The sequence below is a fragment of the Callithrix jacchus genome, chromosome 11 (assembly GCF_049354715.1).
Source record: "Callithrix jacchus isolate 240 chromosome 11, calJac240_pri, whole genome shotgun sequence".
Taxonomy (NCBI): Eukaryota; Metazoa; Chordata; class Mammalia; order Primates; family Cebidae; genus Callithrix; species Callithrix jacchus.
In genome coordinates this window covers 105,625,183-105,652,285 of record NC_133512.1, presented here as the reverse complement: position 1 = coordinate 105,652,285, position 27,103 = coordinate 105,625,183, and the positions used below count along the sequence as shown (strand labels likewise).

Here is a 27,103-nt window from a genome sequence, read left to right as displayed (position 1 = left end):
AGTTCAAACCATGTGTGCTAGAGGAATGGTTGAGCATGAGGAGAAGGAATTAGGAATTACATCTCTATCAGGGAAGACTTTCCAAAGAAAGTAATGTTTGAGAGATGTCTTAAAGGATATTTGGAGTTAGCCAGGCAAAGAGGGGAATGGGAATTCTAGGCAAAGGGGAAAAACATCCACCAAGTTACTGAGGGGAAGGAGCTGCTACACCTCAAAAACGGCCTGTTAGTCACTGTGACAGGGGCCTGTGTGTGAGAGAGTGCAAGAGATGGGGCCAGTGTAGGTGGGCAGAAGCTAGATCAAGATTTTTATCCCGAGAGTGTTGAGAGAGACAGTAAATGGTTTTGAGTAGGAGGATTTTTTTTTTGGAAAAATCATGACCTTTGTATGTAGGATGGGATGGAGCATGAGACAGCCTGAGGGCTGAGGATTATTCAGAACATCTCTGTTGAACAGAGAAGAGCCTGGACTAGGGCATACACTGAAAAAGTAAGAGATGACTTGATGGAGGAATTGGAAAAAGAAAAACAACAATCCGATGACTGAGGTTTCTTGCGTAGATGGAATTAAGTTAGGTGTCACTGAGGGATATACAGGTTTGGAGAAAAGCAGCGATGTGGCATAAAAAGTTGGATAACTGGTTCTGGGGCACAAGAAAACAATGAAACTCGGAGATCCATATTTGGATATTGACAGCATTTGGGAAGCAGTAGAAGCCATGGGTGAAGATAAGGTCACATAGCCTGAGTGCCAGAGTAAGGAGAGCAGTGGCCCAGTTAGAAATCTTGGATAATGCCAAGATTTAAGGGAGAGGCAGAGAACAGGGCTTGGGAGCAAAACTGAAATGCAACTGGGAAAATACATACTTTTTTTTTTTTTTTTTTTTTTTTGAGACAGAGTCTCATTCTTACCCCAGCTGGAGTGCAACCTCTGCCTCCTGGATTCAAGCAATTCTTCTGTCTCAGCCTCCCAAGTGGCTGGGACTACAGGTGCCCACTGCCATGCACGGCTAATTTTTGTATTTTCTGTAGAGACAGGGTTTGACCATATTGGCCAGGCTGGTCTCAAACTCCAGACCTGGTGATCCGCCCGCCTCAGCCTCCCAAAGTGCTGGGATTACAGGCATGAGCCACTGCTCCAGGCCTGGGAAAGTACATACTTTATGAAAACATAGCTTACGTTAGAAGAAAGAGGCTTCGCGAATGATCATTGTTATGCAGAAGGCAAACTGCATGGGAAAGGAGTATTAGTTTAGTCAGTTTTGTCCAAGGGACTGAACCAGAAATAATGTGAAATTCAGTTCACTGTAAGGCCTTTCTGGCAGAATCGTCTAGAGATAGAAAAGCATGCTTAGGAGATATAAGCTCCCTGTGGCTAAAAGCGTCGAACACTCACTCATGACCATTTGGTAGGAATACTGCAGAAGGGATTTGTTAGTCTGTTTGCCTTGCTATAAAGGAATACTTGAGACTAGATAAATTATAAAGAAATGAGATTTATTTGGCTTACAGTTCTGCAGGCTGTACAGTAAGCATAGTGCCCATATCTGCTTCTGGTGAGGGCCTCAGGAAGCTGACAATCATGGCAGAAGGTGAACAGACACAAGGCAGCTTGTTACATGGTGAGAGAAGTAAGAGAGTGGAAACAAGACAGGGAGGAAGTGTCAGGCTCTTTTAAACAACCAGGTCTTGCATGAACTAACAACCTGAAAACTGGTTCATTACCATGAGGATGGCACCAAGGAATCCACCCCTATGATCCAAATGCCACCTACCAGGCCCTACCTCCAGCACTGGGGATTATATTTCAACATGAGATTTAGAGGGGACAAACATCCAAATGATATCAGGTTCAAGCATCAGGGGACTAATTATATTGACTGGGCCTTTAAAATCCTTCTCTGTCCCAAGATAACTATGTTTGTGTTTTTGTGAGAGGTTGCCTTCTCGTCTCACCATCTTCATAAGTTAAGTAGCAATCCCCCAAATTTCCCTTACCTCCCTCAATCATCCATGTTAGAGCTATTCCATATGGAATTATTTGCCCTCTCTGAAGTACATTTATACCCTCAACCTGTGTCATCTTTCAATAAATTTTCAAATTGCTCTACTTCCAAGCCAAACTTCTTTTTATATGTCTTATCCTCAACTATGTTCTTTGAGATTTTGAAAGGATTACTCATAATCCTACTATACTGGCAATAACAACTATATTAACATAATTAATATCCTTCCCTACATCCTAAGTGGAGCTCACAAATTCTCTTGGCCCTCATATTTCCAGACTAGAAATTCTGATATTGTCTTCCCTGATATGAATACTTTTTATCTGAATATTTTCTTGGCCCCTTATATTTTTCTTGAGATGTAACAGCTGGAACTATCTACGTACAGCATTCCAGGTGTGGCTGCCCCACTGATTCAAATGTGATAGATGCATTTTACTTTCCATATGATAATCAGCCCTACAAAAAATGAATTATCAGAATGACTTATTACAAAATTCTAGGTTCATTTCCCAAATCACATTGATAACTGAGAATTATCATTATCGTTTCACTTATTTTGAACCAATACACAGTCTTCATGATAAACCCGCAGGAAAGCTGTGAGTCTGTCATCGAGGGCTTGTCTGCCCCCTGGATTCCTCAAGCAGCCCTATGAACTCCAAAACATGTGAAACACTTGACTCTGGCAATGACATCATTTTTCTTCACTTAAAAAAAGGCTAGGTTACTGTGTATACTCCACAGCTTCCTTCATTCCTGCTTGTTCAATCACTTATTTAGTATTTACAGTAGATCAATACTAATTTTTTGTAGACTCACATTCTCTAATGAATCATGCAATCTGGCTTCTACTTCTACACAAAAATGTCATGGGCAGAGATGATCAGAACTGTAGAAGTCTTTTAGGAAGACCTCACAGGGCAATGCTCATACTGTGGCCCCTGTGTGTGCTGCCATACTCCTGAAGATCCATAACACAGCTACTCTCCTGGCCCCTGACATCAGGTCAGCATTCTACTGCCTCAGAATTCTTTGGCTTTTCCCTTACCCTTTGGTTTCATTCCAGTTAGGTTTAGGCCGATGTTTTTTGTTGTTGTTGTTGTTGTTGTTTTTTGACAAAATCTGGATCTTTTGTCCAGGCTGGAGTGAAGTGGTGTGATCTCAGCTCACTGCAACCTCTGCCCCACCCCCTGGGTTCAAGCAATTCTCCTGCCTCAGCCTCCCAAGTGGCTGGGATTACAGGTGCCTGCTACCACGCCTGGCTAATTTTTGTACTTTTAGTAGAGATGGGGTTTTGCCATACTGGCCAGGCTGCTCTCTTACTCATGACCTCATGATTTGCCTGCCTCTGCCTCCCAAAGTGCTGAGATTATAGGTGTGAGCCACCAGACCCAGCCAACGTTCTCTTACTGTACCCCACTGGGAGTGGTAAATCCTACACATTTGCCTATTTGTTGGTAGCTGGTTGTAGCCACTGCAAAGATCTGAATCTTAAGGGCTTAGAGTACTACTTTTCAATCCGTTCGCCCCACTTCATGAAGCATTCTCATTTAACGCTATATCTTAAGTAAAATTAAAAACTTTTTTCATGTTTAAATAGTCTATGAAATCTTTTCCTTACAAGGTGATTATTTTTGAAACACTGATAACTGCTGAATAATGGACTATATATTCCTTAAGATTTAGAATTCACTTCTGTACCACTTGGCATCTAACCCAGCATCTGCTACGTAGTAGGCACCAAACAAATATTTGGATGAATAGTTGAGGGGAAGTTGGAGCATAAACTCTGAGAATATTGGGTCATTTTTGTTTGTCTAAACTTAATGTCCTTGTCTTTAAAAACTGGAGATAGGGCTACAATTCGTTTTCATAACCAGGGGAATTGCCCAAGGGAAAGGGTTGGAGCTGATTGAAATACAGGTTCCAGTGCTGACTTCATGAATCAGAATGTCTAGAGGTAGAGACAAGGATTCCATAGTTTTCATGAGAGGAAGAGTTACAATGCAACTAGTTTGCATGGAAACAGATAATCTCTAAGGCCCCTTCAGCAAAAGCATTCTTAGGTTCAAATATTAACAACTAACTTATAAGGAATTTCTTTACTAATGATGTTATGACCTGTTTTTTGTCATCCTCATTCAGAGCATGCTGAGTCGGTTGGCGATTTCTCCAACAGGGAAGCTTCTCTCCAGAGGCCCCAAGCATTTGAAGCTCACACCTGCTCCCCTCAGGGATGAGATGACCTCATTTGCTCTGGTCAATATTAATCCCTTCACTCCAGAGTCCTATAGAAAATTATTCCTTCAATCTGGTGGGAAGAGGAAAATTCGAGGAGATCTGTAAGTGCTCTGTTTCTTACGCCGTGAGAACTGGCTCTATTACAGTCAAGCGGTAAGAAGAGAGTGTTAAAGATTAGGAACAAGAACGCTATTTGAATTAAATTGATCTGCTTGCATATTCTCCCCTCCTTAAATATCAATGCTGGTTTCACCTGCTTTATTGTAGAGATTCGAACATCTTTCCGTTCTGATATGTACTGTAGGTGCATTCTCTATAAAAAGAGCAAGACAGAATAAGCAGTAGATCTCTGGCTTCCATTAGCTAGTTGAATGGGCTATGGAATTGCATTCAAGGGGTCTTCTCTGGTTAATATGAGGCTGGCAGTTGGGGAAGGTGTAGTTCATATTTCAAAGAGTACGTTGCTGCTTTGAGTTTTGTGTGACTAGGGATGAAAGCTATAGAACAAGGATTTGAACTTCTCTGTGGGTGATGGAAGACTGGCTGAAGTGAAAAAACATTGCATTCAGAGCTGCTAGAGAACAGAAAGCCACACTGCACTATTCCATAAAGGCCCCTGAATGACAGAAACCATCCAAATGAGGATTGTGCATATTACTCAGAAACATTTCTTTACTATATCTCTTCAAGGCTTTTTTACAGAATGGAATCACCTCCAAAGTGGGGCAGTCATTTATGTTCATATGTACTCAGCAAAATAAACGGACAGCTAACAATGGAAACTTTGCAGAGCATTGAATGTGCTATCTCAAGGAATCAATAAGCATGTGTTAATCAGTCCTTGACCAGAATAGGTTCTCTCAGCACCATCTCCTTAAGTAAACAGGACTTCAGCACAAGTCCACACATCTACTTTGGCTACTAAGAATTCTATTGGTTTTAGTTCTTTAGGAGCCTTCCTAAGTCATTACACTCTCACTGAAGCCAGCAACAAAGACAGCTAATTTGAAATCCTGGCAATGAAAGTGGTGACACTTTATAGTACCATTTGGTGCTTCTAAGAGAGTATTTTTCCTTATTATGTTTTTTTTTTTTTTTGAGACGGAGTTTCGCTCTTGTTACCCAGGCTGGAGTGCAATGGCGCAATCTCGGCTCACCGCAACTTCCGCCCCCTGGGTTCAGGCAATTCTCCTGCCTCAGCCTCCTGAGTAGCTGGGATTACAGGCACGCTCCACCGTGCCCAGCTAATTTTTTGTAATTTTTAGTAGAGACGGGGTTTCACCATGTTGACCAGGATGGTCTCGATCTGTTGACCTCGTGATCCACCCGCCTCGGCCTCCCAAAGTGCTGGGATTACAGGCTTGAGCCACCGCACCCGGCCCCTTATTATGTTTTTATGCTTTATAAAACACTTCATAAAATATTACAAAGTGGTGCTAAATTGCAAATACCAAGGATCAATTTATTTCCATGAATGTAGTGCCCTCCATTTGCCATTTCTACCTTGTGTTTCTCCAAAAGAAGAATCTATTAGCTAGTTGAAATCTTGCTTAAGGATCTAGAATACAAGTATACGTGGCAAAGAGGATATCTGCCGGTAACTTGGCTTATTGAAGAGTAACTGAAAATATGTCATCCTGGGTTAGAGCAGATTCTGCCCTACTTGTAGTCTACCTGTGAACCGAGTACAAAGCCAGATTCTGGGTGAGGGCTGGGTGTTGGAAGGGGAGTGGGGTGTGGGAGTGAGGGGCAAGTGCTTTGGTGTCAGACCTCGCTCCAAGTTCTTGTTCTGCCACTTGCTAATTGTTTGACCTTCAGTTATTTAACCGCTCTCTGGTTTCCTCGTCTGGGCATAATGATACCCATTTAACAGTTTCACATATGTTCTGTGCTCTCTCGCTCCAGTTCTCAGCACATGGTGTTCTACTTCCTGAAAACCTTTCTCTGTTCCCTTAGCTAGTTCCTACTCATTCCCAGAATCTTGGCTTATATATCTTCTCTTCTGGGAAAGCATTTTACTCTTGAAATAATCGAGTGCTGTCTATGGTATCCTTGTTATCTTATCCTGTTCTAGGCTCTTGAATTGAAATTTCCTGGTTATCCCTGCCTCTACATACAAACCGAAGAGAAATGAATCGTCATATTTACTCTTACATCCCTAGAACCTAGCATAGTTCAGGCTCAATAAATGTTAATCATATATTGATAAACTTTTTTTTTCCTAAGTGAGGAAGCTGGTCCAGAGGAAGGCAAGGGAGGGCTGCCTGCCAAGGTAAGTGTGGGTCTTTGGCCCAGCTGCCACAACATAGGCAGTTTATCTTATTCTCTCTCTCTTTCCTTTCCCCTTCTCCTTCTCTCTCCTCCCTCCTCCATTCTTCCCTACCTTCCCTTTTCTCCTCCCTCACCCTCCCTCCTCTTCCTCTTCCTGTATCTTCCCTCCCCTTCTTCTACCCTCTCCTTCTGCCCTCTCTTCCCTATCTCCCCATCTCCCCTCATTCTCCTACTCTCCTTCTCTCCTCCCCTCCCAGCTGTGGTGAGCTCCCACCTCAGCTCACACTCTTGCTTTGTAAATGTGCTTTGCAGCTGAATTTATCCAAACCCTAGTCAGAGTCTGTGTTCTCAGCTAGTTGTTACTTTGTCAGGCCGTGTCTGAGATGTATATTGCTGAATCATTACTTCAGAGTATTTTTAAATTAAATATTTCTGCAAAATGGCATAGAGCCAGAGATTTATATGTAAAACTTTAGCTCTTAAATGTATCAATATTTGATTTTATAATATTCACAGTCTTTAATCTATCCCTCATATGATAATCTAACCTAAGAAAATAATACTGTAAATATTATCCTCAGAGATGTTTATTGTAACAGCAAAAAATGCCTGCTAATAGAAAAATGGCTAAGCTAATTATAGTTTTAAATGAGTGGAATGTTAAATTGTCATTAAGATGTTTATAATACCTTGAAAACATGCATATGTTCAGTGTGCAAAAGATTCAAAATGTTATATGCTGAATGACCATAACTATCTATGGTACATTAATCACAGGGAGAAGGAAATGGAGCCATAACCACTGCTATTTCAACATTTTTGAATGGTGGAAACTTAATGTTTGTTTTTCCTTTAAATTTCTAAAGTTTTCCGAATCAAGTTTTCTTTGCATAAATGAGATAGGTTAATATGTTAAAATGTTAGCACTTGGCTATTGTAAACATCATAGAAAAGAAGGCCCCTGGCACAGGGTTTCCTTCACATGCAAATGTTTCTGACTTATGCCTTCATTATTTTACTCTTCGATTTTATTCCTCACTTTTAATTTGTCTCCTGATTTCAGATAGAAACTCTAACACTATTTATTAAACATTCAATAAGTGCAAAGCCTTGTATTTAGTTAGAAACCCTTTAAGGAAAAGAATCTGCCCAACAAGAGTTAAAACCTTTGAAATTTCAAAACGATTTATACATAAATAGGAAGCTATGAGACATGTGTATTTGTGTATATGTGTATGTACATATGTGCACATACTCTTACATGTATATATTTAAAATCTATAAGGAATTAGTAAATACTTCAGTGAAATAGGACTTGGTAGGAAGAGATAGTATATTCAGATAATTTTAGACAAAGGAAATAAATAACTTCAATGCTATCAAGAAAGGAGAACAGAGTGCATGTGTAGGAGCTGTAGGGTGGGTGAGGGAGTGGTCAGGGAGAAATGCAGATGGTATACTGGCTTCGCTGGTATCTCGGGGGAGGGTAGTCAAGTAGTGGGTGTGCAGCTGGTAGAAGGTCTTGAGGCTTTCTCACCAGGAGTTTGAATTTCTCATGGGAAACAATTAGGCGTCTCTGATTCTATAGTATCATTTTGCAAAAATAACTCTTAACTAGTAGAGGAGTTGAAAGAGGGCTAGTAGCAGTAGCAAATCCAAACAGGAAGGAAACAGAGCTTGAGACTGGCTGAGAGTAATGAAAATTAGAGATCTTGCTGATGAAAGTGATTGGAATCTGATTTTGAAAATGTAGTAAAACCCAAGATTTTTGAAAGTCATAAAGTTGGAGAAAAATTATTCATGATTGGGACACTGAAAAAAGATGACTTTGGGAGCTAAATCAGCTTGGATTTATATTCATATAAATTTATGGAGATTTTTGGTCATAATAGTTTAATGAGAATTTACCATGTACTTGACACTATCTTTAGCTATGTGTTACGCATAACATTTGTAATGCTGTATATTCTCATGTCATAGTTAAAAGAACTCTGAGGAATAGTTGCTATGATCTTCATCTTACAGATGGGAAAACTGAAGGGAGTTCAGATTGGCCTGGGGTTATTTACTCACTGGGCAATGAGTGATGCTGCTACTTGGCCAGTAGTGGGAGTGGTTGCTAGACCTGAGCACATATTCTGAACTAGCCAGTTTGACAATTTTGACAAAATCAGTTTTCCAGACTGGTTTTTGGGAAAAGAAACAGAAAACAAATGTGTCTATTCAAATGTGAGATGGAAATGTTAGCATTTAGACGTCGAGAAGGGGGGTCTTTTATTTCTTTTAATTTGCTCCACCCAGGTCCCAGCCATTCTTTGAACTGAGGACAGTAGCTCTGGGTGTGAGAAGTTGTGCCCCCTTAGGAACATGTAGAAAAGAACAGTAGGCCCAGATAGAGAAAAGAATGTTGAAAAATATGTAAGACTTGACAGTATAGAGTTTATGGAAGGTTGCAAAGAAAACAAAAAAGATTCTTGCTACCATGAATTGGGGAGATTCTTGCTACCATGAATATTGACACAGGTAGAATTCATTGCATTTGCATCAAAAGTCTTTTTGAAAACTTGGAGCAATTTAGGACTATAATATTGTTTAATTTTATTGCTTACAACTTGTTAGAATTATTCTAATTTGCTTTTTATTAAAATATTTTAGAGATGTGTTTTACGAGAAACCAACATGGCTTCCCGCTATGAAAAAGAATTCTTGGAGGTAGAAAAAATTGGGGTTGGTGAATTTGGTTCGGTCTACAAATGCATTAAGAGGCTGGATGGATGTGTTTATGCAATAAAGCGCTCTATGAAAACTTTGGCGGAATTATCAAGCGAGTGAGTACCTTTGAAATGCACTATAAGCATAAACTTAAATTTGGAGAGTTGTTTCTCGTCAAATTATTTTGAAATATAGCTCTGCTATCACTAAAAATCATTTTTAAAAACTTCCCTGCATTATATGTTGTCTCATATTCATAACATTTCTGAGTTTTCTAGCTTAGATGTTCCTTCTCAAAATATAACATCATCATTTTAGATCATGTTTTTGTGTGTGTGTGTGTGGCTTTCACTTTCTACTTTAAAAAGTCTTTCTGACTTTTTAAAAAATGAATAGATTTATGGCATTGTCTTCTGGGTGTCTGTTTCATTTATCAGGAATACTACCAAATAGAACGTTATTGTAAACTCACTGGTTTATTTTTACTTTATGTTAATAATGAATTCAGTAGTAAAGTTTCAGAGACTACATGCAAGGGGAAATTAACAAAACTTTGTTTCATTCCCAGAACTGTTCAAGGAAAACACATATTTTCAGATTCAGCCAATGCTTTTGATGAACTGTGAGAATATACTTAACATGCAGAATCTGGAAATACAGGTTTTACAATTCTTCTTTTTTTTTTCTTTTTTTGAGACGGAGTCTAGGTCCATTGCCCAGGCTAGAATGCAGTGGTGCCATTTTGGCCCACTGCAACCTCCACCTCCTGGGTTCAAGTGACTCTCCTGCCCACCTCCTGGGTTCAAGTGACTCTCCTGCCTTAGCCTCCCAAGTAGCTGGGACTGCAGGCATGTGCCACCACAACTGGCTAGTTCTTCCTTTTTATACGGGGACTCATCAAGTACTCTATTTTGCTTTAATTCGTGTTGGGATTTTCTATTCCACAAGGAATATCTCTCCCCAAGGCTATTTCTGTGACTATATCATATTGGCTGAGGTTAATATTGACTCTAATGTTAACCTCATTAGAGTTAACATTAGGGTTAATGAAAAGAAAGCCCATTATAACATCACAATCTGGTGTACAGTGGCCTTCCTGTTAAGCCCATTAAAAAGTTTTGATTGTGATACGTTGAAATGAAGACCTGAAGCACATCTGCCATTGAGGCATAACCACTGAAGAGTCTTCTTTACATATGCTATGTTAAATCAGAAAACAATGGACTTTGGGACCAGGCTGACCAAGGTTCTTCTCTTAAGTCTACTATTACCAGTTTGACTTTGGGCCACTTACTTTAGAGAGCCTTCATCCTTTCCACTGTATATCACCAAGCAATTATAGAGATTCAATGAGATAAAATAGTAAGCAAGCAGTGAGTGCTCAATAAATATTCTGCCATTGCTAATAAAGCCTTATATTTTTAAAAACAATTTTTAAGTACATTATCTTGATGGATGTTTTTATTCCTCAATGCTTTTCTGTCTCTTAGGAATTTGGCTTTGCATGAAGTTTACGCTCATGCAGTGCTTGGGCATCATCCCCATGTGGTACGTTACTATTCCTCATGGGTGGAAGATGACCACATGATCATTCAGAGTGAATACTGCAATGGTAAGTATTATGTAGATGAATATCTACGAAGAGGGAGATGAACCTCACAAGCCTTCAGAAATAAACTTTGCCTCCTCTTCATAGTTTACGCCATGTATAGCAGACATACCTAAGATGTCTGCACTATATTTTATAGTCTTGCTTGTAAGCACAGAGCTTCCATTCCTCTTAACTATATAGATATACCTGAACTTATTCTTTCTTTCCCTTCTGTTGTCAGGATCATCATTCAGTTCAGAAAATATTTATTCCATGCTAGACTTGGGGAAAGTGGAGATGAGTTAGACGTGTTCCCTGCCCTTAAGCAGCATGAAGGCTAGTAGGGAAACCTACTAGCTTCCATGGATGCAGCCTTCCTCCTCGTCGGCAGCACCTCATGACCTCACCTATAAACTTTGTCTTGGAGTGACTTCATTTTTAACAAGCTCCAAAACATTCTTTTTCCTTACTTATTCTTTCTAATTAGTAAGTCATATGTAGCATATAAATTCTTTTCTAAGAAGACTCTCAAAAAATAAAAACTTTACTGTAGTCCTCTTTGTGTTTCTGAAAGGAGCTGAATTATTCGACCTTCAAACTTATGTGTCATGCTACAATAATTCTTTAAATTCGATTTTACACAGAATGCATTTAAATATGAATTTCCTCAAATTCCATGACTATCTCAGAGCTCAGTGAGTGGAGCTATGGTCTTTGTAACTGCCAGTTAGAGCGAAGTCCCTATAACTTGAAGAACGTGCCAATGAGCAATAATTAATAGTGTTCAGAAGCATTCTAATACCTTAGAATCAAGATCAGATAGTTATATGAGTCCAGGCCTTTTATTTAATTGATAACAACAATACATCGAGTCTCCAGGTGATGTACAGCTCCGGTAGCTGAAATAAGGTTTGGGGGTAGATGCAGCGTTTACCTTTTCCTTGGGTTGGCAATCATTAAATGTTCTTATTTCATAATCTAGTTTTAATAAAATTGGACTTAGACTCAATTATATTAAAATTACAGATGGCCTATAACTATTAGCCTGACACTAACATGGAGCTAATCGTTGACACCAATAGTAGGTGATTGATCTTCTGGTTAAGAATTAGGTAAAACTTTAAAAATGTTAGCTGATACATACTTGAATCAATGGGGCCATGTACTTTTTCTTTTCCTCTTTGAAAACCCTGTAATTCTCCTTTCCAACATGTCTGTGGTATAGATAGGGCAGATACCATGCTTTGCACTGACACCAGAGTAATCTATTTGTTGGACTGAAGCCATTCATGAGGCATGTATTGACTATAGTACTATGTCATTTTATATAAGGGACTTGGGCATTTGGGGCTTTGGTAGCTGCAGGGGGTCCTGAAACTAATCCCCTGAGGATATGGGAGGCCAACTGTATTTCCTGTGCTTTCACCTGTAAGACTCATACTTTTCTCTCATTTTGTGGGGCTGTTCTCTGTTGTTCTTTCCCAGGTGGGAGTTTGCAAGCTGCTATATCTGAGAACACTAAGTTTCACAAACATTTCCAAGAGCCAAAACTCAAGGACATCCTTCTACAGATTTCCCTTGGACTAAAGTACATTCACAACTCTGGCATGGTACACCTGGACATCAAACCTAGTCAGTATGATTCCCTTCTGCCACTTCTACCGTATTTTGTTCTCTCTATGCTATCATAAAAATCTGGGTCTATATGTCTACCAAGTGTCAAAGACAGTGTTTGCTGGCAGAACTCCTTTCTTCCATTTGTGTCCCTTAAATCAGTTAAATAGCTTTAACCATTTTCTCCTAGGTCCAGGAGACAGAGAAAAAAAAAAAGACTCTTACCGATATAGTAAGGCCAAAAAAAGGTGAAAATTGGTATTTAATTTACTACAAAGACAAGTGACAGCATATCAGCTACATTCCAATTGTGTTTATGACTAGTACTATATTGATCCTAACTCAAGTTACTCATTTAAAGTAAGGAGAAATGAGTGACTTTGTCACTCAATAATGTGAAACCCAAGGACAAATTCTTACTATTTTTTTATTTTGGGGACAATAGTACTCTGATACCAGCCTCTTCAGGGAATGGAGACTATATGAGGTCAGTTCAACTTAAATCGGTATTATCTATCACTAGCTGTTCAGAAGTGATGTGAGATTTCATAGAAAAAAAGAAACCCTTAGTAGTCTTGGTCATAGTCTTTTGCTATGTCCACACAAAAGAAGAAAGGAGAGAAGCTGAATTGTCAAATACAGAAAAGAATCTTTGAGATGAAAAAGCTTAGAAATCATTACTTACGTCTATTCTGTGATTTTTTTTTTCCAGGTAATATTTTCATTTGTCACAAGATGCAAAGTGACTCCTCTGGAGTCATAGAAGAAGTTGCAAATGAAGCTGATTGGTTTCTCTCTGCCAATGTGGTGTATAAAATTGGTTAGTCTGCCTTATACCCTTACCAGTCACAATTGTCTTGTAAAATTTATACTGATGACTCAATTTATTCAGTTTTAAGAAAGACATGCTTTGAAAAAGCTCTATTTCTCTTTTTTTATACTCTTTTATTCTTTTTTCCATCTTTCTGTAGGTGACCTGGGCCATGCAACATCAATAAGTAAACCAGAAGTGGAGGAAGGAGATAGTCGCTTCCTGGCTAATGAGATTTTGCAAGAGGTATAGATTAGGGAAATGGAGGGAACTTTATAATCCATTTAACCTCTGACTATCAAATGGAGGCTCTCAGTGAAAACAAATGAAAACTATATAATTATAGTATCTCTCTTCCCATTTAGAATGGAGGCCAAAGATAGGAGAGAAACTCTTTCAAAAAAGTGAGGAAAACTGGCTCAATCAAGGATGAACCAATATTCAGACTATTCTTTCTAAATGCCTTTTACTGTTTCCCAGTATTTCTTAGGCTTCTAACCTCATGGATTGCCTCCTAAGAAGGAAGCCTATTTCAAGCCCATATTGGTCCAGTCCATCTTTATCATGCCATTATTGTTCTGATGGCACCACCAGTTTCGGTTATTGAAATGACGTTTAGTCATTGCCCATCTTCTCCAATGTCTGTTAAGTCAGGTCTAGGAAGGATATAACTTCTTCCTGGGTGATAATCAGGTAAAAATGAGTATTTCCTTCCTGTGATCAGCCAAGTTATGCAGCAAGCCTTTCTGAGCCTGACAGAGCAAAATGGCACTAAATTTCTGCCTTGGACTCCTCAGGGCACAGCAGTGTTAATCAGGTAGACTTATGTTCTCCCTTCTCTAGAAATCACTACAGTAATGTACCTTTGACCATCGTGTCTGTTTAGACCTTATATGCACTCTAGTCTTTCCTACCAGTTGTATTTTAATCTAGACTCACTGCTTGACATAGTAACTGGCCTTCCTGTTGTTTGTTTTGAAGGATTACCAGCACCTTCCCAAAGCAGACATATTTGCCTTGGGATTAACAATTGCACTGGCTGCAGGGGCAGAGTCATTACCCACCAATGGTGCTGCATGGCACCATATCCGCAAGGGTAACTTTCCAGACGTCCCTCAGGAGCTCTCAGAAGACTTTTCCAGTCTGCTCAAGGTGATATTTCTTACGAGATGAATAGAAAATGCAATATCTATTTTTTAATGCGATGGCAAGTAGTTGGGGAAAGAAAAATGGAGATACTGGTAGTGTCACTAACAGAAAAAGGAATGTGACTGGAAGTCAAGATAAGATAAGGGGTGGGTAGAGAGTCTCTTAAGGAAACTCGGAGAAAATTGTGAAATCTTTCATGCTTAGTTTAAAAAGTCCTGTTACAAACATTTTTTCATTTGCCCTTTCTAACAACCCTGTAAGATAGGCAGGTGGCATCTTATTCTGCAGTTGAGGAAGCATGGCTCAGAGCAGCTCCTTGATACCTGAAGTCACAGTTAATGACTGGTTAGCTCCAAAATCAAATCTGGTCTTCTTGTTGCTACTTCAGGATTTTAACTATTGTTAGTGGTAACAGTGATATTACTAAAGGAATGAATTTCTACTGCATGTAAGAAGGTATAAGACTATCGATAATACTAATTATTTGAGCTATTAGAAAAAAGGTACATACAATGTCAATTCAAAAGTCTATCTTTTACTTGTACTTAATGACATTTGAGTAGTGTAGGGGCAAGAAAGGGAAGATGCTATGTTGAAACAGACACAAAAAGCTTATACTGCCAAGAAGCTTAATCATACCAAGAAAAGTGTATATATGACTTTATATCATGTCTTAGGGAACAGGATTGGTTAGGATTCCTAAAACTGCCTTAGAAATATCTATTTCCCTGGAGATTAGATTTTTTTTTTTTTTGAGACAGGGTCTCACTCTGTCACCCAGACTAGAGTACAGTGGCACAATCATAGCTTACTGCAGCCTTGAACTCCTGGGCTCAAACAATCCTCCTGCTTCAGCTTCCTGAGTAGCTGGACTACAGGTGTGGGAAATTAGTTTCACAGTTTACCTGCAAACTTCAAATGTATTTACAAATCCATCCTTCTTCCTGACTACTTTTGCTTTTCTGAAAGGAGGCAAACTCTTCCTTTTGTTCAGTCTAATCACCTATTCCCATGTGTAAACCACTTTGCATTTACTTGATATTTCAGTACCTAAATGCTAGCCCTGTGCTGGGCAGTACATATATGAATTCATTAAAATCTAAAAATAGTCTAAGAAGGTAAACATAATTATCCCAAATTTCAGGTAAGGGAAATGGAGCTTCAGCAAAATTGATAAAACAAATGGTGGAGTTGGCTCTGAATCTGGTCCCCAAATGGAGGGTTCAGTGTTTTCTTCACTATATGAGTGTCAATTGCTGTATATAATTAGGTATTTTCTACTATATTCAAATCATGATAGGTTACAGATGTCTTCTACCTTAAAATAAATGCTTTAGGAATACTGTCATGGTGGGTTATTAAAATTAAATGGAACAGCAACATGATGTGGTAGAAAGTAAACAGGAGTAAGAGTTGGGCAAACTGGGTTTTAGTCTTGGCCATTCCAGTAATTTGGATAATTTTTATTGAGTCATAGTTTTGCTTGAAAACTAAGGCAATAGACTAGTTAGCCAGCCAGCTCCAAAATATGATTAAAGACAAGACAAATCCCTGTAATCCCAGCACTTTGGGAGGCCGAGGTGGGTGGATCACGAGGTCAAGAGATCGAGATCATCCTGGCCAACATGGTGAAACCCTGTCTCTACTAAAAATATAAAAAAATTAGCTGGGTATGGTGGCACGTGCTTGTAGTCCCAGCTAGTCAGGAGGCTGAGGCAGGAGAATTGCTCGAACCTGGGAGGTGGAGGTTGCAGTGAGCCGAGGTCACACCACTGCACTCCAGCCTGGCGCCTGGTGACGGAGTGAGACTCTGTCTCAAAAAAAAAAAAAAAAAAAAAAAAATCAAAGGTGTGGACAACTGACGCTACCAGACATGGACAATCCTCTTGTCCAAGGTGGGACTCAGCTTTCATTTCTCTCTTTCCTCTGCACAAAGTAGAAACAAGATCTCGCAAAAGCCATCAGCAGAAGCTGGGTTGGAGTTGACTTGAGTGGGAAGACTTTTCCCAACAGTGAAACTTCCATTTCTTTCCTTTTGTCCTATATCATCAGAACATGATCCAGCCTGATCCTGAACAGAGACCTTCTGCAGCAGCTCTTGCCAGTAATCGAGTCCTCCGGCCTTCCCTGGGAAAAACAGAAGAGCTCCAACAGCAGCTAAATTTGGAAAAGTTCAAGACAGCCACACTGGAAAGGTATATTTTTGGATGATGGAGGTCAAGAAAGAATCTGAGCACTACTCATAATGGTATGACCAGTCTAGTGTGTCTTCTCTATGGATTTAGGGGTGTGTATATGAGAGTGTGTGTGTGTGTGTGTGTGTGTGTGTGTATTCACCAGTATATACATAGGTCCCTGTCCACAAGTCAACTGGCAGTATGTGGCTCTTCATAGCATGGGGCTGGGAGGCTCTGTGATTAGGCTGCTTGAGAGAGAGAAAATTCCAGTTAATGCAAGCAAAGGAAGCAAGAGTGAGGAATATAAGGAAATACCAGTAAAGAAAACTTAGGATTCTGAGTGGCAGCAGGTATCTAAGTAACTGGTTGGTGATCACCTAATATAAACACGGGTAAGATGAGTAAGACCTATTTTAGAAACCCATTAAGTGTCAGGGGCAGGCAAGTAGACATACTGTACTGGTACACATTTAGAGGAAAGATTATTTTTTTGAGCAAAGAAAACAATCTGCTCTCCTCATGTAGGCTTGTATTCATGCATAAATTTACTTGTTAATCCTTCAATAAATGAGAATTTGAATATTTACCTGACAGGGGAGATGCCATGATCACGAAGGTGGTTTTCCCAGGGTAAGGGTCATCCATTGCACTCCGGATGTGCTGACCCCTGCGATTTCTCCAAATGTGGGAAACTCGACTGCATAATTTGTGGTAGTGGGGGACTGCGTTTGTACTTTCCCCTGAAAAACAAAAAAGAAAAAAAATGGGAATTCAATGGGGTGGAGTTGGAGAAGAGCAGTATTCTGAAGGCATTTTTGAATACTTATTACATACACTGTACACCACCAAAAATACAAAAGAGGAAAATGAAAAATTGTCCTTGCTTAAAATAAGCTTAGAAGTCCAACTTCTCTTGGATATATAATTATCCATCTTGGAAAGATTAGCTTTGAAGCATCTCTAAACTGATTTCTTAGTATTAATGATAAGTTGTAGAGATTCTTGGCCTTTAGTCAGATAAATTTTCCTAATAAGCCACTTAATATTTTTCTGTTCTAGTTTTGAATTCCATTGTCCCAACTAATAAAGTACAAAGTACTATTCTTATATGTGTTGTTCACAAGAATATATATAAGTACCTCTTAAGGTGTGATGTGTACATTCTAGGAAGCCAGCTATGGAGACACAGGTGACTATCACCAGCCAGTACCAGTGATGGGCACCCATCATAGAGATGGGGCTAACAGCATTTTGAAATTGTCTAGACCGGGGTCCCCAGCCCCTGGGCCATGGACCAGTACCAGTCTGTGGCCTGTTAGGAAATGAGCTGCACAGCAGGAGGTGAGCAGTGGGTGAGTGAGCACTAACCATCTAACTCTGCCTCCTGTCAGATCAGTGGCGGCATTGGATTTTCATAGCACGAAACTTTTTGTGAACTGTGCATGTGAGGGATCTAGATTGTGCACTCTTTCCAAGAATCTAGTACCTGATGATCTGAGGTGGAGCAGTTTCATCAAGTCATCTCCTCCCCCGACTCCCCATCCATAGGAAAATTGTATTCCTTGAAATCAGTCCCTGGTTCCAAAAAGGTTGCGGACCACTGGTCTAGACCAAGTGTTGGAAAACTTGTTTTGTGAAGGGCTAGATGGTAAATATTTTATGCTCTGTGGACCACATGCTTTCTGCTGTAATGACTTCAACTCTGCTAAAACAGCCATCGACAACATAAATGAGTGGCTCTGTTCCAATAAGACTTTATTTATAAATACAGGTGATGGGCCAGATTTGACTCAGAAGTTGTGGTTTGTTGACCGTGGTAGCTTTCATATATAGCCTAAAGAAGCTGTTCACTTAATTTAACACATTTTAAAGATCATTTATACTCCAATAAGCAGAGTCTGGGAAGCTAAACCTACCATGTTGTATGGCATGTGTGTGTCAACCATTTTTTATGACATCCATACTAACTGAATTTTCTATTCTGTATTTAGCTCAAGCTTTTTACTTCAGTAAATACTGAAACAAAAAGAAAAACAATCATATATTAGTTTTGATCATATGTATCTCTGATTGGAGATCAAGTAGCCTTTGCTTTTTCCACCTTGCACTTCAGGGAACTGAGAGAAGCCCAGCAGGCCCAGTCACCCCAGGGAGACATCCATTATGGTGACACTTGGATCTCTAGGACCCACACAGGATCAAGAAGCACAAAACGCCTGGTGGGAGGAAAGAGTGCAAGGTCTTCAAGCTTTACCTGTCAGTAATCCTCCCCTTAAGAACTCATTTTGCACTAGCCAACCTTTTACTGTAAAACCTCCAGAAACAGACATTAGGTGTCCCAACCTTCCTCTTATAAAATAAAAAAATCAGCCGACTTGAATGCCCAAGGATTTCAAAAGCTACTGCTAACTCAGCGTTTATAGCCAAGATCCTAAAGCTAGTAAGGCTTTGTATTAACAATGGTCCCAGATACAATAATTGGAAGGTATTTCTCTTCTCTGTTGTTATATTCCTAATGCCATTGATCAACAATTTATTTACCTCTCATGCTTTCAATGAACAGCTGGAGAACATGAAGGAAGAAAAGGAGACAGCCCTTGATTTGGCCTATGGATTATGAGGTTGCTGTTGCCGAATTCCCCACCAAGGATCCAGGGACTCATTGTACATAGAAAGGAATAGAATTTAGTTTAGAGTTGAAGTAATAGCTAACAGAGAATGTGCCTGAATTTCCATGGTGCTTCCCAAGTTATAGGATGCTACTCCTAAAAGAGAATTCTCACCTTTGAGGAAGCAGGTCTCCTAATGTATGCCCTTTCTGATACTGTATTTATTAAATAAATGGCTTCACTATTATGTGAGGTGGGTAAAAGTTAGACTCTATGTAACTTGGACATCTTTGAGTTGGTTGTTAACTTGCAGAACAAAAATGCTGTGGGAGGGGCTTCACGGAAAACTCAGCGTGACTGTGGCTGTTCTCCATCTATTTGCCCTGCCTCTCTCCTGGCTGTTCCGGTTGGTTTGATACTCTGGGTCTCACCAATTTCCCCTGATTTTTATGAGGATTTGGCTTTGTTTCCTGTTTTTTAATCCTATTTTATTGAAATCCTTTTTTCTGTATACATTTTAAAAGGAATAGAACACTGTATTTTTAAATAAAGGTTTTTATCTTGTCCAAAGCCTAATTACTAGTAAAATATTCTTCTTTGTAAAATGTAACTAACAAAGAATGAGAAATTTATATTGGAGAACATTTTATGAATAAAAGGGTAAGATAATTCAGTGGGTTGGTAGTAACAGGTCTTGGTGGCAAGTCCCAGCTTCACAAATCCAGAAGCTAATAATGGTCAGGCTCTCCTGGAAAATTATGTTGGTCTTAAAGGTGTTTGATAAGTTCTGTTTGTGTCATCTTAGTGAATGCAACCTGTTAATGATAATGGCTTTTGTGCTGCTTGATTTTCTCTTTTCCCCCTCATTTTAAAAAGCTAATTATGTTTTTTTAATTGAATAAACCTTAATACTACTGTTTTGCTTTGGAATAGCAATTCTTTCCATGCAATTATGTGTGGTGGTGTTCTTCCTATAATCCATTGCCATTTTTCTTTGCTAGACTCTACTCAAAATTATAAAATGGGGTTCATTTATCTCTTGCCTCTCTGCCCCCACTACATATACCAGGCCATGTCCCTTGTAATGTATAGTACAAGGTCAACCACAATTTGTGATTTAGAAATAGCTAAATGATTAAGTACATCTGATGTTCAGATGTATAGATGAGATTTGCTTGGTTATACCAGTCTTCTCAGGCATTGATAACTATGATTATTTGGGTCTGCAACCTCTTCCCTACTGTGTTCCCCAGAGCCTGGCTTCACACCTGAATGGATCTGATTCTCTCTCACCCCCACTTCCCCACCTCCCGTACACTCTACAGTGTAGCAGGATGTCACCAAAATCGTATGTATCTATCTGCATAGATGCTGTTGAGTGTGAGGGACTGGGTCTTCACTGGCCTTGGCATTTCATCCCTTCCATTTCAGTTAGATGCTTATTCCTTATCTCAATCTCAGTAAGTTTTATTTTTGTACAGAGATCATGATATAACTCAGTAACTAATTATCACAATTATTTCATTAACATCATTGGGCTGGTAACATTAAAGAAGGCAAATTTAATACTTTAGAAAATATGTTACATTAAGGTACCAAAAGATAGTCTTGAGATCTAGAGAAATACTACTGAGCTCTACTGGTCTAAACTCTAACACATGTACCAATTTAGAGAGGCCATTTATTGAAAGCTGTAGAAAGATGAATATTGAAAGATATGAACCTTTCAGCCTGAACAACTATGGCTTTATATCTCTAGATGAACCATATTTTCAATTTTGAATTGCATAAAAATTGTCAAGTGTGTTAAGTTTAAAAAGTAGCCATAATAACTACTAAGTATTGTTAAATTGCTTTTGAGCCATTCTAATATATACGCAAGTAATCAGTGTAGGTAGTAAGTGCTGTAATTTTTCAGCAGTCATCATGAGGCTTTAGAAAAGCTAATTTAAAGTCAAAGTAAAAATCTGATTAAAATTTCTTTAAAAAATGGATAATTTACAGCAAAACTGTCCAAAGCTTGCTTTCTTAAAAGAGAAAAAAGAAAAGAAGAAAGAGAGAATAAAAAAAAGAATGAAAGAGAGAGGAAGAGAAAGAGGGAGAGAGAACAGAAATCTTGCTCCATTACCCAGGCTAGAATGCAGTCTAAAAATAGGTATTAAAAACCTCTTTTATGCCAACAATTGTGCTTAACAGTGGAGACAGGAAAGAAGAAGGGAGGAAAATAACAAGCAGCCAACCAACATTTCATTTAAACCTGTGAAATGCTGTGCGATTGCTGAGGAGTGATTTACTTCCAATTAGGTGGTCACGTTTAGAATAGGTGTGATGTGATTCTGAGAAGAATGTATGTTTTGTGGATTTGGGGTGGAGAGTTCTGTGTATGTCCATTAAGTTTACTTGTTCCAGGTCTGAGTTCAAGTCCTGGACATTCTTGTTAATTTTCTATCTCGTTGATCTGTCTAACATTGGCAGTGTGGAGTTAAAGTCTCCCACTATTATTGTGTGGGAGTCTAAGTCTCTTTGCAAGTCATTAAGAACTTGCCTTATGTATCTGGGTGCTCCTGTATTGGGTTCATATATATTTAGGATCATTAGCTCTTCTTGTTGCATTGATCCTTTTACCATTATGAAATGTCCTTCTTTGTCTCTTTTGGTCTTTATTGCTTTAAAGTCTATTTTATCAGAGACAAGAATTGCAACTCTTGTTTTTTTTTCCTCTCCATTTGCTTGGTAAATCTTCCTCCATCCCTTTGTTTTGAGTATTTGTGTATCCTTGCATGTGAGATGGGTCTGTATGCAGCATACCAATGAGTTTTGGCTTTTTATCCTATTTGCCTGTCTGTTTCTTTTGATTGGGGCATTTAGTCCATTTCAATTTAGGATTAATGTTGATATATGTGAGTTTAATACTGCCATTTAATGCTACCAGGCTGTTTTGCCCATTAATTGATGTAGATTCTTCATTATGGTGGTACTCTTTACCTTTTGGTATGTTTTTGGAATGGCTGATACTGGTTGTTCCTTTCTATGTGTAGTGCTTCTTTTAGAAGCTCTTGTAAAGCAGGCCTGGTGGTGATGAAGTCTCTGAGTACTTGTTTGTTCACAAAGAATTTTATTTTTCCTTCACTTATGAAGCTTAGTTTGGCTGGATATGAAATTCTGGATTGAAAATTCTTTTCTTTAAGGATGTTGAATATTGGCCCCCACTCTCTTCTGGCTTGTAGGGTTTCTGCTAAGAGATCTGCTGTAAGTCTGATAGGCTTCCCTTTGTGGGTAACCTGACCTTTCTCTCTGGCTGCCCTTAGTATTTTCTCCTTCATTTCAACCATGGTGAATCTAATGATTATGTGCCTTGGGGTTGCTCTTCTTGAGGAATATCTTTGTGGTGTTCTCCATATTACCTGGAGTTGAATATTGTCCCGCCTTGCTAGGTTGGGAAAGTTTTCCTGGATAATATCCTGAAGAATATTTTCCAGCTTGGATTCATTCTCTTTGTCACATTCAGGTACACCTATCAAACATAGATTAGGTCTTTTCACATAGTCCCATATTTCTTGGAGACTTTGCTCATTCCTTTTTACCCTTTTTTCTCTAATCTTGCCTTCTCGTTTTATTTCATTGAGTTGGTCTTCAACCTCAGATATCCTTTCTTCTGCTTGATCAATTCAACTGTTAAAACTTGTGCATCCTTCAACTGTTAAAACTTGTGAAGTTCTCATATTGTGTTTTCCAGCTCCATTAATTCACTTATATTCGTCTCTAAATTGTCTATTCTCATTAGCATTTCGTCAAACATTTTTTCAAGGTTCTTAGTTTCTTTGCATTGGGTTAGAACATGTTCTTTTAGCTCACAGAAGTTACTTATTATCCACCTTCTGAAGCCTGATTCTGTCGATTCGTCACACTCATTCTCCATCAGGCTTGTTCCCTTGCTGATGAGGAGCTGTGATCCCCTGTAGCAGGGGAGGCATTCTGATTTCGGGTGTTTTCAGCCTTTTTGTGCTGGTTTCTTCCCATCTTTGCAGATGTATCCACCTGTCATCTTTGTAATTGCTGACTTTCAGATTGGGTCTCTGAGTGGACGTCCAGCTTATTGGTGATTAATTTTTTTTTGTTTCTTAGTTTTCCTTCGGCAGATGCCCCTCCCCCACAGAGCTGGATCTTCCCGAGTTCAGCTGTGCTTGCTGTGAAACACTCAATCCTCAGCCTTTCCAATTGCTGTTTTTTTGTGGGGGTGGGACCAGCTGAGCCTGATCACCTGGCTCCCTGTCTCAGAGCCTTTTTGTTGTTGTTGTTCAATGGTCGATTCTCTCCCATGTGTTCCAGTTGCCTGTTGAAAGGGTGCTGGAATCTGTGCAATTTCCCCTGCGGCGACCCACTGTGCCGGCTGAAACAGCGGCGTTGAGATTCGTGGTGCTTTTTTGCCTGGGAATCTCCCAGTCTGGCTCCCCACTTCAGTCCCCTTTTCAATCAGTTGAATGGGCAACTGCCTTCCCGGAGCTCCAAATGCCAATTAAAAGGGCACCCAGTCCCGTATACTCTGCACTGAGAACTGGAGCACCGGCAAAACAGCCGCGCCAGCCAAAAGAGTCACACTGGCGACCTGCGGGGCTCCTCCACTGGGAATCTCCTGGTCCGTGGGCAACAAAAATTTGTCTGGGAGTATGGCGTCCACTCACTCTCCGTGCTTTCACTGGGAGCTGCAATCCTGAGCTGCTGCTAATTGGCCATCTTCTGTCCAAAGCTTTCTATTTATGATAAAGCATTGACAGTCCTGGTCTCTACAAATGGATTCGCATAGCTGTAAGCCTTTTAATTCGGGGAGAAATAAATCAGGCCAAAGGTGACTTGCACCCCTGGGCATATATTATATATACTTCTTTCTCATTCATCTTTGCAAATGATAAAAGCCCTGAGTCAGTCCACTATTGCCAGGCATTAAAGCTGATTAGAGCCATAATCCTACCTGTCACTACTTCTGTATTGGGAAGGTTCTCTCTGGATGAACTACTGTGTGTGTGTGTGTGTGTGTGTGTGTGTGTGTCCTATGGAGAGGTTTCAGGGCTTCCTCATCAAAATGCAAAATTTAGGTTTCTGAAAAGGAATCTCCGATACAAAACTACATTGGAGTCACTATTCTAAGTCCTCAAAAAAATTTTTAGGCCTCTTTGAGCATCCTTCTAGATTCTTCCCAGATTCTCAGCATGAATGAGACAGAATTTAAGGGGCACTAAGAAACTCAGCAATCAGGATTTGTGACACTTTAGTAAAATATTCTAAAACTAATGAAAAAAATTCAAGATGAATAAATACCAAGATTTTAAATAAAGACAAGTTCAGTAAGCTAAAGTTAATTAAAATTATTTAAGATTGTTACTTGGTCAAGAAAAATGTGAGCCATGGCAATTCTCTCAAAACAAGAGAAGAAAGAAGTAGATTTGAAAACATGACTGATCAGTTTACTTAAGAGTAAACTTATATTAAATTCCATCTTGGCATAAATATTTAAACTTAAAACAATGTTGTGAATTTTAATATACCTGTAGTGTGACGGGTCTTCCCTGGGCTACTAAAGAGTGTATGTCCACTGCCTGAATCCTGAAGGCCAGGCCATGTGCCAAGGCCATGGTGTCTGACAAGCCAAATATCCCAGAGAATATCTGAGAACCTGCCAAAGAAAACAGTTCCATCACAAACACACAGCAGGCAAACAGCCAGAAAATTAGTTTACAAGTATCTTAGGGATGAGAGGCCAGGTGGATCTCTACAGCTGTCCTGTTGCCTTCTGGGAGTGCCTCATATGTAAATCCTGATAAACTCATCTACTCGCCAAGCTGGACTTGTCTGGGTCATTCTTTGGTTTCTCGGCTTCCTCTCGGTTTGGGGGAAGGGTTTTATGAATACAATTCTGTTTTTTTTTTGTTATATCTACTTTAAAAATTTTATTTTCAACACTTCAACTACTTTAATGTTCTGGAAATATATGTGTATATATATTGATATGTATATACTATTATATATATTGATGTATAGATATGTATTTATGTATATAATATATATATATATATTTTTTTGAGGAAGGGTCTCACTCTGTTGCACAGGCTTGAGTGTAGTGGTGTGATCATGGTTCACTGAAGGCTCAACCTCCCAGGTTCAAGCTATCCTCCCACTTCAGCCTCCCTAGTAGCTGGGGCTACAAGCAGATACCACTATACACAGATAATTTTTTAATCTTTTGTAGAGACAGGGTTTCACCATGTTCCCCAAGCCAGTTTTGAACTCCTGGGATCAAGTGATCCACCTACCTCAACCTCCCAAAGTGCTGGGATTACAGACGTGAGCTACTACTGGACCTGGCCAAAATTTTTTTAATTAAAATTTTTTTTGGTCTTTTTAAATTTTGTGGGTACAAAGTAGGTGTATATGTATTTATGGGGTGCATGAGATGTCTTGATACAGGCCTGCAACATGAATTAAGCACATCATGGGGGATGGGGTATCTATCGTCTTAAGTATTTTATTGTTTGAGTTACACGCAACCCAATGACACTCAAGCTATTTTAAAATGTACAATTAAGTAATTATTGACTGTAGTCTCCCTATTGTGCCATAAAAAGTAGTAGGTCTTCGCATGTTCTCACTCACAGGTGGGTGTTGAACAATGAGAACACGCGGACACAGGGAAGGGAGCATCACACACTGGGGTCTGTTGTGGGGGACTAGGGGAGAGACAGTGGTGGGTAGGGAGGTTGGGGAGGGATAACATGGGGAGAAATGCCAGATATAGGTTATGGGGAGATGGAGGTGGCAAACCATATTGTCATGTAGGTACCTATGCAACAATCCTGCATGTTCTGCATGTGTACCCCAGAACCTAAAGTGCAATAAACTATATATATAAACAAACGAACAAAATAGCAGGTCTTATTTATTCTGTCTTTTGTACCCACTAACCATCCCCACCTTCCCTCCAGCCCCCCAGTAACCTTCCTAGCCCCAATTAAAAAAAAAATAGAGAAACACTTACACATAGGGGTGCACATTATTCCTTGTGCCTCAGGCTCCAATATGGTTTGGATCCTGTGTTCAGTTACAATGTTAATACAGTCATGCACTGCATAACGATGTTTTGGAAAAAGACTGCATTTACAACAGTGCATATACAACAGTGGTCCCATAAGATTACAATAGAGTTGAAAAATTCCTATTGTCTAGTGACATCGTACCTGCTAAAACATCAGAATGCAATGTATTACTCGTGTTACTTGATAATAATGACTATGTCACTGGTTTATGTATTCACTATACTTTTTATTATTATTTAACTTATGTTAAAAGAGTTAACTGTAAAACAGCCTCAAGCAGGTCCTTCAGGAGGGATTCCAGAAGAAGGCATTGTTATCATAGGAGATGACGGCTCCCTGTGTGTCACTGCCCCTGAAGACCTTCCAGTGGGACAAGATGTGGAGGTGGAAGGCTGAGACTGATCATAATGACCCTTTGTAGGCTTAGGCTAATGTGTGTGTTTATGTCTTAGTTTTTAAAAAAACGCTGAAAAGGAAAACAAAAAGCAAAGGTAGAAAAAAACTTGTAAAATAAGGATATAAGAAAAATACTTTTGTACAGTGGTACAGTGTCTGTTTTAAGCTAATTGTTATTATGAAACAGTTAAAGCATAACAAATATTAAAAGATATGGCTGGGTGCAGTGGCTCCTGCCTGTAATCCCAGCGTGAGCGAGGTACGAATCACCTGAGGTCAGGAGTTCGAGACCAGCCTGACCAACAGGAAGAAACCCCATCTCTACTAAAAAATACAAAATTAGCTGGGCGTGGTGGCGCATGCCTGTAATCCCAGCTACTTGGGAGGCTGAGGCAGGAGAATCACTTGAACCCGGGAGGCTGGGGTTGCAGTGAGC

General features: G+C 39.5%; 1 protein-coding gene and 1 non-coding gene across 7 annotated transcripts in view; both read left to right on the top strand.

Moving 5' to 3' along the window:
• Positions 1-20,098, top strand: part of WEE2 (WEE2 oocyte meiosis inhibiting kinase) — a 31,864-nt gene extending 11,766 nt beyond the window's left edge. For 2 of the 6 annotated variants that reach the window (XM_017975574.4, XM_078343611.1), the window contains exons 3-12: positions 4,154-4,350; positions 6,476-6,521; positions 9,176-9,348; positions 10,723-10,844; positions 12,309-12,455; positions 13,150-13,257; positions 13,409-13,494; positions 14,230-14,400; positions 16,450-16,592; positions 18,688-18,966. In XM_017975574.4, the coding sequence (XP_017831063.2) occupies positions 4,154-4,350; positions 6,476-6,521; positions 9,176-9,348; positions 10,723-10,844; positions 12,309-12,455; positions 13,150-13,257; positions 13,409-13,494; positions 14,230-14,400; positions 16,450-16,592; positions 18,688-18,838 (1,344 nt within the window). In that variant the 3' untranslated portion in view covers positions 18,839-18,966. Of the gene's footprint in view, positions 1-4,153; positions 4,351-6,475; positions 6,522-9,175; positions 9,349-10,722; positions 10,845-12,308; positions 12,456-13,149; positions 13,258-13,408; positions 13,495-14,229; positions 14,401-16,449; positions 16,646-18,687; positions 18,967-19,137 lie in introns of those variants that run through there. The other 4 variants (XM_035254567.3, XM_078343614.1, XM_078343612.1 and 1 more) reach the window with 4 other exon arrangements.
• Positions 17,154-17,317, top strand: LOC118144028 (U1 spliceosomal RNA). Its single transcript, XR_004728495.2, has one exon. It is a non-coding gene; the product is annotated as a U1 spliceosomal RNA (small nuclear RNA).
• Positions 20,099-27,103: the final 7,005 nt, after the last annotated feature.